Consider the following 12,179-nt stretch of genomic DNA (forward strand, 5'->3'; position numbering starts at 1 on the left):
TCTAAATTAATGATGCAAAGTGATCTAAATCATGAATGTAAATATGAAATTTGATGTAAAGAAGCTCATACAAAAACTTGAAAATAACATGAAATCATACCAATCCCCAAGGGAGAGATATTGCCACTAGATCTCCTATTACTCTTCAATGTCTTCAATGCTTCTAATTGATGATGAATGCTTGATGAAATGTTGTTGAATGTTGTTGAAGACTCCACATAGGCTTCACTTTCACTACATAGAAGGCTCCTTATGCTCCAAAAACCCGCTCTTAGATTCTTAGACCGATTCTAGTCCTTAGTTACCTTCAAATGAAGAAAGAGAGCTCTTATGTATGAAACCCTAGATCTTAATTTTGACTTAATTCTGCCTTTAGGCTGATCTAGGAATTGAATTTCCTACCAATATTTTGGGTTTAAGCATTATAATATCATAAAATTATGCTCCCAAAATATCAGGAAAAAAGTCAAGGACCATGGCAGGAATGCACATGGTCCGACCAACTTTTCACCGGATTTTCAGGGCCATTAGATATGATGATATTAGAGTGAATGCCAAAGTTACAACTGATTTTTAGGTGTTTTGATATGCGAAATTGGGCCTTAAAGGTTGAAATAGAACATAATTAGGGTAAAGGGTCCAATTTTATGATGTGTGAAGTGATGAAATATGACTTTAGATTAAATTAAATAAATTAATTTAAATTCTTAAAGGGAAATAATAATGCAAGATGCAAACACACCAAGGTGGGTGCTAACCTAAGTGTGAAATTGTACCACCCTAGCAAGGGTGTACAATTTACGATACTACACCTTGATAACAAGGTCGACTAAACCCTCAACTCTCAACTCTTAAAATTACATTACATGATACAAAGATCAATCAATGGACCAATATAATGATTTACATTACATAGCATGGACCTAATTCAAATTCCCAAATGATTACATCCACCAGAAATCATGCCAAGATCAACCGCAACACGCTACACCATTAGAAATACCTCATAACACGAAAAATCATCACCGGTTGATGAAAACCATCAAAAACTTGCACAAAAATCAATGTGGATCACCAAAAAAAGAGGATACAACTAGGAAACACTAGCAAGCATGTTAGAATCACCAAAAATTGCACCAACACTACTTATCAAATCTTCATCGATCAACATCAGAAAGCTCAAGAACACAACCAATCATCAACTGTCATGAAGAAAGATAACTTGTGGGGCACAAAATCATGAAAAATCTGAAATGAAGATACACAAGATCATCCTAAACAATATCCCAAAACCTCAATACAAGATCTGATCACACTGAAATATACCAGAGGAAATACCAGAATCTGCAAAGCAGTGATCAACATAACCAAACTATTAAACCGGATTAGAAAATTTGCCCAAACTCACCGAAATAAATCACAAGAATATGTTGACATCAATGACAACAACATATCCTAGCAGCAACAATGAACAACCATATCAAAAAACTCCAACAAGGTGGTCCCAAAATATTTCTGTTGATGGCCCAGACACAGTTGATGAGCATTCAAATTTACTAGGCCATTTAACCTCGTCATGTCAAGGCATGGAATGCCTAAATAACAATGTTTGTGAAGACCTTTCATTGGGTTCACTTCTTTTTAATGTCCAATCTATTCCTTCAGCACACCCTCTTCATGCAGTACAAGACTCTTTGCGCAATCTACTTGGGAATATATTTTCAGAGGAGGCCCCAAGGAGATCATGTTTAATTTAGAATATTTCTATTAATGGTCCAGACATAGTTGATGAGCATTTAGATTTACTAGGCCATTTAACTTCCTCCTTTCAAGGCATAGAATTCCCAAATAATATTGTTTGTGAAGACCTTTCATCGGATGCCCTCCTTTGTAATGTCCAATCTCTTCCTTCAACACTTCCTCTTCATGCAACACAAGACTCTTTGCCCAATCTATTTGGGAATAGGTTTTCAGAGAAGGCCCTAGGGAGATCATGTTCAATTCATAATTTTGTAGGAGAAAATTGACATAATTCTTTAGCTCGATCAGGTCAATCTCCTATCACATGTACAAATCACTATATTTGGAAAGTGGATTTCCAATCAGATACCAAGTTTATCTCATCTTCTTCTGATTTGAGAAAAGGCTTTGCAAGCTTCCCCAACATTGTTCCGGGTAAATCCAAGTGACAGGGTATATCTCTAACAACCCCCCTTACAACCAAGATACAGTGCATGGTACTCTAGTTCAATCTCTCCATACCACCTAGTCTCTATCAGAGAAATTTTTTTAGGATGACAAACCTCAGAAGGTTAAGATAATCTTGCATCTACTTTCCACAAAAGGATTCTCAAATTTGGTGATTTGGTCTGCCAATCAAAAAATGTTGTCACTAGCTATAGAGGCAGTCTAAAAGATGGGGTTCCCTCACCAATTGATAGGGTTTCAGAGGTAGTCTCCCTTAGAATTGAATAGGTATTTCATTATGCAATTCAAATCCTCACCTCTGTTGACTTATCAAAGAAAGATAGTGGAAGAACAAATTTATAGAGCATGTTCATTGTTTTTAGATGAACAATTATCTCAAGAAGCACTGTCTCTCGATATGGATGTTTTTATCCAAACCTATGATCATATCACAAAGAAGGAAAAGAACAAGCATGGGTTGCAAGGTTTGTTACTTGAGAATGGAAGGTATGACAAATTCCATCAAGAGGTTTTATCAGATAAGAGACCTGCTAATTCCTTTGAAGAGAAAGGTTCCCCTATAGTGGTTTCCTACATATATCAAACAAGATCCAAAACCCCAAAGTAGATTTCTAAACCCAGAGGGAGAGTGGGCAGGCCTCCAAAGAAGAAGAGAATAGCAAAAATGACTAAAGAGGAAATTAAAGCAAGGCTACAATCAACACTAGAGGATAAATTTGGGCAGAGGAGAGAGATGCACTCTCCAAGTCCACAATGAGGATAGTAACATAGAATGCAAGGGGCATCAATGCTCTTGACAAAAGATGCCTCATTAAATCTCAAATCTCAAATTGTGGGGTAAATATTTTCCTCATTCAAGAAACAAATTTTTTAGATATTAAAGAGGAACAACCATTTAAAAGATGGCAAAAATGGGACTATTCAACATCTCAATCAATTGGGGCCTCGGGAGGATTGGCTATTTTATGGAACCCAAATGTGGGAGAGGTAAAAGTGTTAACAACAAAGGAAAACTTTATCCACATTTTTGTCCAATCAACGAAAGGTTTCTTTCGTATCATATCAATATATGGACCTACTTCAACAATAGGCAAGAAAGCAGTATGGGATAGTATTGCTCAATTTTTTTTCAAATTCCCTCTTGATGCCTTTATCATAGGGGGATATTTCAATGTTGTGTTATCCTCAAAATACAAAATTGGAGGAATTATCCCCCCACCAAAATCCATGCAAGACTTTAATAATTTTGTTTCAAATAGTGCATTAAAGGACCACATTCTTTGAAATGGTTCCCACACATGGACAAATAGAAGATAGGGGTTTACACATACGGATTTTTTCATAAACCCCAACTGGACTTCCTCATTTGGAGTTCCCAACTCTAAAATTTTACCACTAGCAGGTTCATACCACTTCACACTTCAGATTGAGGTTCTTTTGATTCCTATTTTGAGGAAAGGTATGCCAATGTTAAGATTTCAGCAGATGTGGTTCAGAGAGGTCTCTTTTTTACCTTAGCTTCAGGGTTGGTGGTTGACAACACCTTTTGTTCAGGGAAGTAGGATGTTTTAGTTTTGCAAAAAGATTCAATGGATGAAACTGAAAATTAATGAATGAAATAAATCCAATTTGAAAAATATTTTCCACTCTAAAAACCAAATTGAGAATAGGATTAAAGTCTTAGATGAACACATTATTCAACATGGAATATATGAGAATTCATACAGGATACAAAAATACCTAAAGTATCAGTTGCAAGAGATGTTGACAAGAAAGGAATTATTTTGGAAACATAAATATAGAGAAATGTGGTTACAAGAGGTTGATAGAAACACAAAATTCTGTCAGGCTTCAATGAAAATGAGGATATCAAGCAATCTTATAACACAGATTAGGAATGAGGACCAAATTGATCAAGAAGCAGTTTCCTTATTTTTGACCTTATTCACAAATGGGGTAGTTGAGGATGAAGATATCAGACAAAAAAAAAACACAGGATATTCTTCACCATGTTCCACAACTTATCACTAATCAAGATAATTTGCTGCTCATGAAACCTTTCTCTTTAGATGAAATAAGGCAGACAATATATTTTCTATGCATCTAGATAAATCCCCAGGACTTGATGGATTTCCAACACTTTTCTTTCAAAAATGTTGGAGGTTTATGGGATCAGACATTTGGAAATTGGTTCAGGAATCAAGAAAGCAAGGCAAAATGCTTAGATAGTTTAATACCACTCTCATTGTTCTTATTCCTAAGTTGTCAAATCCTTCAAGCTTTTATGATTTTAGACCAATTTCTTTATGTAGCACATTTTATAAGATAATTACAATAGCCATTTCATTAAGACTGGCTTAGATTATACCCAAGATCATTTCCAAGCAACAAGGGGGTTTTGTCCTTGGAAGAGAGATGACCGAGGGAGCATTAGTTTCTCATGAGGTTATACATTCAATAATGGAACATAAGATGGAAATAATGATGATCAAACTTGATATGATGAAGGCATATGATAGAGTAAATTGGAATTTTTTATACAAAGTTCTCATTAGATTTGGGTTCTCAAAAGTTTGGAGCAATTGGATTATCTCCTGCATCTCAGGAGCAAAATTTTTCAGTATTGGTGAATGGATATCCAGTGGGTTTTTTCTCGTCTTCCCAAGGAGTAAGGCAAGGAGGTCCTTTATCTTCATCTCTTTTTATCATAATGGCTGAAGCACTCAATAGAATGATAAGAACAAGACAAGAGGCTTCTATATGGAGGGGATCCTAATTCCACAAACTCAAGTAGTGGTTACACATTGCCTATTTGCTAATGATATAATTCTCTTTGGGGAAGTTTCGGTCAGAGAAGCCAAGAGCATTAAGAAAGTCCTTGAAGAATATTGTGAGGTATCTAGTCAAAAAGTAAATCAGGCTAAATCCAAAGTATTCTTTTTTCATTGCTCTCCCTTGCTTTAAAATAAGCTGACCAATACCCTAGGTTTCAAACAAACTAAACGTCCGTGCAAATTTTTGGGAATTTCATTATTCTTTGGGGTGCATAGGAGCCAATAATGAGATTCAATTCTTTCATCTATCAAGAATAGGATGGATTCTTGGAAGAACAACTGGTTATCTCTTGCTAGAAGGATCTTACCAATCAAACCTATTTTGTCTTCCATCCCTAATTACATTATGTCAGCCCTTCCTATGCCTTCCAAGATCAAAGATGAACTTGAATCTCATCTTAAGAATTTTCTTTGGAAAGGTAATAGATATCCAAAAAAGAAAATTCATTTATTGGCTTGGGAAAAGGTTTGCTGCCCTAAAAGTTATGGGGGAGCTTATATTCCAAACTTTTAAGATAGGGATATTGCTTTCAGCACAAAGTTAGTATGGAAACTGTACGAAAATAACTCTTCTCTATGGGATTCCATTGTTAGAGGTAAATACCTTGATTCTCTTGAACCTGAAAGGATCTTCACCCTACTAGATCCTCCCAAAGGTTCCAAGATGTGGAACTTCATCATCAAGTTTAGAGAGGTTTTGTTACCTAAACTTTCTTGGATAGTGCATGATGGAAGATTTGCAAGATTCTAGCATGACTCTTGGAACAACTACATGCTAGTACTAGAGGAAATCAAATATTTCCTGCAGGCTAAATGGGGATACACAACTAGGGACTATTTTTCTATTCTCCCTATGAATGGTAAGATGATAGTTAAGTGGAAAGTCTTTGGGAATTTCCTAGTACCACATAACTAAAAACAAAAATTAGTCGTAGAGCTAAAGAAAATGATGATTTTTTATAAAGACAGGTCTGATAGGATTGTTTGGAGCCCCTCTCAATTAGGAGCATATACGGTCAAGGAAGGCTTTAAAGAACTATCAAAATAGGAGCCCCACCCTACATTAAGGAAATTCACCTTTTGTTGGAAAGATTATGGTTTACAAAAGGCATATGCATTTGCATGGTTGGTCTTAAAAGGGCGAATATTGACTAGTGATAGGTTAGCTTTTCTTAGAATAGCTCAACATTTCCAATGTATTATGTGCAACAAAAATATTGAAGCATTAGATCATCTGCTCCTTGAATGTGAAGTGGCTCAAGAATGATGGCTTTGGTTACTTCATAAACTTGACTGATCTTCTCCACTGTAGTCTACAATATCAGAAGTCTTTGAAGCTTGGCCTAGGATCTATAAAGAATATTTTTTTGCAGTTGTCTAGGAAGTGGCTCTAACAATCTTGATCTGGAACATTTAGTGGGAAAGAAACGCGTGCATATTCAGAAAGGAAAACAATAAGTTATCAAAGATCAAGTATAGAATAGAGTCTTTAATCTCAGAGCTAGTCAATGTCTACACAACAAGGAAGAAGAAATTAAATTCGGTTTTTTCCTCATGGGATGATAGTATATTGAAAAATTGGAAACTCATAAAGCTTCCATTCAAGGGGAGTTTGATGTGTTAGAAGAAAAGGAGAATTGAGAGAAAGGAAATTAAATGGAAACCCCCCAAGGATAATTTTCTAAAACTTAACTTTGATGGAGCTGCACGAGGAAACTTGGGAGTGTCAGGGATTGGACATGTCATTAGAAATTAAGAAGGACTAGCAGTAATAGTAGGTTTTGAAAGGATCCAAAATGGCACCAATAATTTGGCGGAGGCTAGGGCACTGTTAATGGGTATCACTTCAGCTACATATATGAATATTAAGAACCTATTCATAGAAGGGGATTCTCAGAACATTATATCAACCTTAATTAAACCACAAACTACTAGATGGCAGATTGATTACATCCTGCAAGAAGCCAGATAACTTCTATCACTGCTGGAAGATTATCAGATTGAACGCTGCTATAGAGAAGCTAATTCCATGGAAGACATCTTAGCAAATTTGGGATGTGATCTGGATTTAGGAAGAATAATTTTATCTCCAACAGAGATAAATGATCACAGAATGTTAAAAAACCAATTGGAAGTGGACAGGGCTTACATGGAAAAATAGTTTTTTATCTAATTTCTTGTGTTGTTAGTGCAGGGATGAACAATGATGTTGGGATTATTGCAGGGCACACATCCAACCTTGGCTTCGTGACATGGCATGCCACTTTTGCTGACTAGGAATCGTCCTGAGGCTGCATGCCTTATCAAATTGATAGTTAGTGCAGGTATATGGGATGAGCTCAACCAACTCCAAAAGTAGATGGTTCGTACACTTCTCTTTTCTCCATACATATCTCACATGGGGAAAGAGCATGATATTTTCCACACAAAGTATTGCAGGTTTTTAGAATGGGGTCGAGATGACACATAGACACGCACATAACAAATACCATCCTCCTCAAGTGCTGCTAAATAATTGATGCATTATCTAGTGCTCAAGCCAAAGGTTAATCTGTCGATTAAACATTATGCAAGCCTTAAATGAGCGCAGTCTTTGGCCCCTCAAAGCAGCTAACGTGGATGACATAGGACAAAGTTATTAATGTAACAAGACCACCACACACAAATTCTAGATTACACAATGATCGTCAGTGCATATTACATAATGATCATTCCTTCTGGATGACCTTTTTATTCGAATCATCAAAAATTGGTTTATTCAAATAATAGAGGATTTGGTTTTCTCAGAGCTTTGAAATTAAAAGTAACAATCTCTACGAATTATTGTACTCCAGAGCAAGCCACGAGTATGGCTCTTCGTATCAATTTGCAAGGAAGAAATCACAACATGGGGTTGTTTGCACATGTCTATCCATTGAGAATTTCAGACACCTTTGTTGTGCCATGTGGAAGTGTGGAGTGGGCAGTGCAGATGATCATAGGAGAAGAATGATTAAGTGCAAACCCAGTGGCCTTCCTCAAGATGGTAGCTTCGAGGTTGGCTTCGATGGTCATGGACCTGTCTCAGTCAAAGTATCACATAAGACTAATTATCGGGGCCTTCATTCATTCCTTTGCATTCACGTGGGAAGAATTCAATTCTCAACTAAACATATATGACATGTTTTCAGGGGACATCTGGTGGGGGGGTTTTCTAAATAGAGAATATTTCTTGTTCGACTCTGTACCATGAATGATCCTCCTATCCTTCATGTGTGGTTTGGGGTATGCTTCTCCTCATCCCTTTCTTCAATGGGTTTGACAATATGCTCATCAAATTGGTGAGCCACTTGCTACAATCTTAATAGCTAAGTTCAGTGCTTTTGGGTTCTCCATGAGCATGCCCTAGTTGATCCACATGGATACTTCTCCTCATTCCCTCTTCCAATGGATGCAACTTCATCACAAGAACCAAGGATCACTGTTTGAACAACTCTTGTCATAATTCCAGACTCAGTGCAACACAATCTCGAGATGGTGGAAACTTCTTCTGCAATCTTGTTGCTTTTTTGATCCACATACTTTTGAACTAGGAAGCTTGTAATATTGTAATAGTTGTTCAAGGTGGCCAAGAATTGATGGTAGTATCCCTCATATAGTTTTAGGGGGTAAAGGGTCATTTTCATTGATTCATGCTAATTTTCCTTTCTTAGCATGATTTTTTGTTTCTCTAATCACACAGATTGGTCTTATCCAAATGTTCCTAGTAGGTTTCAAGTTAGAACATGGGATTGTATCTTCTCTTTATTCTCTATATGTAATTATTTCCCTTTCATAACTAATATATTATAGGCTTCGACCTTTTGTTTACAAGAAAAAGAAACAACAAAAAATGAACAATTTAGGTAAAGAAGAGAAAGAGGTTCAAATGGAGGAATTCCTCCAACATGTGCAAGATCTTGTATAGATTGAAGACTTGTAATATGATGTTCTCTTGGAACAATACCGAGATGATGATACCTTAATTAATGATTTGACATCACCATTTGAAGCTCAAACAATGATTGGCAAGATAGATAAGGATGATACTATTATCTTAACTCAACAAATAGTTGAACAACAAAACAATAAGGATATGGGTCCATCTAGATCAATGTCTATATAGGATATTTCTAACATCTAGATATCATATCTAACTACATAAGATCAAGCTGTGAATCAAGACAAGAAAGTCTAAGATAATCCTATGTAGGGGTTATCCCAATGTCAAGATCAATGCGGCCACAAAAATAATTTTTGTCTTGCAAGAAATCCCAACAAATCATATTTAACAAGCTACTCCAACTATTACAACATCTAGTCAAAAAATCCACCTAGTAGCAAGTAATTAAACATTAGTCAAATTTTATAGTGCTTATTTAGGTCTTCATAATGTTTGGTATTTCTGTTATTAAACATAAGCCATATTTTAGTTCTTATTTATCTTCATCACATGTGATATTTAAATAATTAAACACCTTATAATTGTATAGTCAAGAAAGATAAATATAAACACAATAATTGTTAGAATTTGAATTGCTAGTACACATTCAACAAACACCACGAAATAATGTTTCTTGATCATCATGTTTTTATTTTATAAAACACAATTTTGCACTATATTTGCTTCATGCTTTATAAAACATAGTTTTACACTATATTTACTTCGTGTACAAATAAATTACAAGCAATATTGATGTATTAACCAATAAAATATGAAATACATATGTGTTGGTGTTTAATTTATACCAATAGATATTATTCCTACTTTTTTTTCATTTATTTTGATATTACAATTTCAATTCAATAAAATAGAATTCACCATATATAAAAAAAACACCACCCTTGTATTGAAGTCAAGAATTATTTCTTCATTTGCCTCACAGATATGAGAAAATATTTGAGAGGATTCCAAATGACAACCTAACTCCTTAAATTGACTAATGAAAAGCTATTTGATCCCACTGATGCAAAGATAAAACATTGAACTTAAAACACATATAATTCATCACAAAATATTTTAAGGAAATCCAGTTGTTTGAAATTTGAATAACATACATAATTATAATTTCAAACATAATAAAACCAACTTATCCAAATTAAATGACATTGGGTATAAAGGGACTTAGAAGTTGAAAATATATAATTTGTAATGTACATTAGAAATAGGGAAATGGGTGAGATCTATACTTAAAAATTTTGATAGCTCTATAATCGACTCCAATAATGGCAACTTGGTTATTATGTAGCATTTAAATCCAGAATCCTTAAATAGGGATTTGAATTCTTCTTCAGTCCTCTCCTTTGCACCTCCATTGCAGAAAATCATGGACATGTCAAAAGATAGTTGCAGAGGCCTCATCAAACTTCCTTGGCTTTCTACAATTGTCTCCACAATTATAACCTTACCATTTTCTGGTATGGCATCATAACATTTCTTTAGTAGTGTCACACAATGCTTGTCATCCCAGTTATGCAACACCCACTGCAATTGCATCAAATCATTAAGAACTATATTTTCTTTCTATAATTAAGAATGTTTACACTGTGATGTGATGGTTGGATTTGATTTACCTTGAGAAATACTGCATCAGCTGTAGGTATTCCCTCAAACATACTGCCACCTACGTGTTCTACACCTGCATAAAATAATAAATGCAAAACAACAACATTCTTCTTTATTATGAGTTTTTAAAAATTAGAAATGAATTGTTTTAATTTTATATATAATTCAAAGTGTTTTGAGAAGTATGTTATCCTTTTTAACTCTATAATTATTTATATATAATTTTATAATATTTTTTATAAACATTGAGACATCTCATTGTTATAGAGACATCATTTAGTGAGCTTATATATTTTAATCATATAATTTTCTTCATTTGACACTCATTTTTAGATAAACTTTTTTAATTAAAGTAACTATCAATTTAAACCATATCATTAAATCTAAACTATTCTATACCTGATTCAATAAAATTATTTAATCATTTTCAATTGACTGTGAAACTTAAAAATTATTTTCCTTTTTATACAGAGAAAATATCCAATCCTTGCCCATGTTCTGATAACCACTCACCCCTTGCCCACCTAACTCCTCAATTGTTATCTTTAAGAAAAATCAATATATGCTGGTTAAAATCCCACTAGAATATTTCACATGTATCAATAGCTGTCCACTTGTGCATCCGTTAGTTAATGTTTGAATTTTAATAGGAAGAATTGTGCAACCTTTTCAGCAATTGTAGCACAATTACTGGAGCATTTGTGCATATGCATTGGTTTCAACATATTTTAGAGGAGTATATATTAAATCAATTGTGCAATTTTTTTGGTTGTTGTAGCTCACAGTTATTGAGGCTTCTACTCATATCATACTGACTCTTAATAAGAACTTAAGATGTGCAAAATTAGGGTGAGTGGCTATTAGATCATTATCCTTCTATAAATGCAGTTTATACTAAATCAAATAATAATAGGATAGATAGCTCCCAATTATTAAGAAGATGTCATTTCTAAATGCCCATTTTTTGACCTTTGTGTACATAACAAATCCTTCCACATTCATTGTAACTACCTAAAAGCTGAAACAATAGATTGAAGTTCTTAAGTCACATTAAAAAATCCAAAAAAATTGCAAAAATCTGACCTAACATTTAAAAACTTAAGATATACAAAATTAAGACTGATGACTATTAGATCCTTTCCCTTATAACCAAAAACAAACATCGATTTGAAAAGGGCTGCTTGATCAAGTGGTGACTGCATAGATTACCATATTTCTTAATCAGTCTAATAACATATAAATCAAGCCCACAATTTTTTTCCCAATTAAATGACACCCATGAGATAAACAATGTCAAAAATTGCTAGCACATAATGACCAGACATTTGGCAGGTTGGAATCAGACATACCGGGAATAGGAGGCGCATTGCTCACCACATGAGGAAGATCAAAATTGATGCCATGAATGTGAGGATATTTGCTTACTATGCTATGCAAGGAAGCCCCCACACCTCCCCCAACGTCCACCAAGCTTTTTATATCCTCAAACCCTTTGTGCTTTTCAACCACATAAGGCATGACAGAGTTTGCATAAGACGCCATACCACGGTGAA

General features: G+C 34.7%; 1 protein-coding gene across 1 annotated transcript in view; it reads right to left on the reverse strand.

The window, feature by feature from the left end:
- Positions 1 to 10,064: 10,064 nt before the first annotated feature.
- LOC131031245 (caffeic acid 3-O-methyltransferase 2-like) overlaps positions 10,065 to 12,179 on the reverse strand; it is a 2,776-nt gene continuing 661 nt past the window's right edge. Inside the window, exons 1-3 of the mRNA XM_059219929.1 lie at positions 11,976 to 12,179; positions 10,635 to 10,699; positions 10,065 to 10,545 (exon numbers count right to left, since the gene is read on the reverse strand). The exon at positions 11,976 to 12,179 is cut by the window's right edge and continues 661 nt beyond it. Coding sequence (XP_059075912.1) covers positions 10,186 to 10,545; positions 10,635 to 10,699; positions 11,976 to 12,179 — 629 coding nt within the window. The 3' untranslated portion in view covers positions 10,065 to 10,185. The remainder of the gene's footprint in view (positions 10,546 to 10,634; positions 10,700 to 11,975) is intronic.

This window comes from Cryptomeria japonica, chromosome 4 (genome assembly GCF_030272615.1).
Source record: "Cryptomeria japonica chromosome 4, Sugi_1.0, whole genome shotgun sequence".
Classification (NCBI taxonomy): Eukaryota; Viridiplantae; Streptophyta; class Pinopsida; order Cupressales; family Cupressaceae; genus Cryptomeria; species Cryptomeria japonica.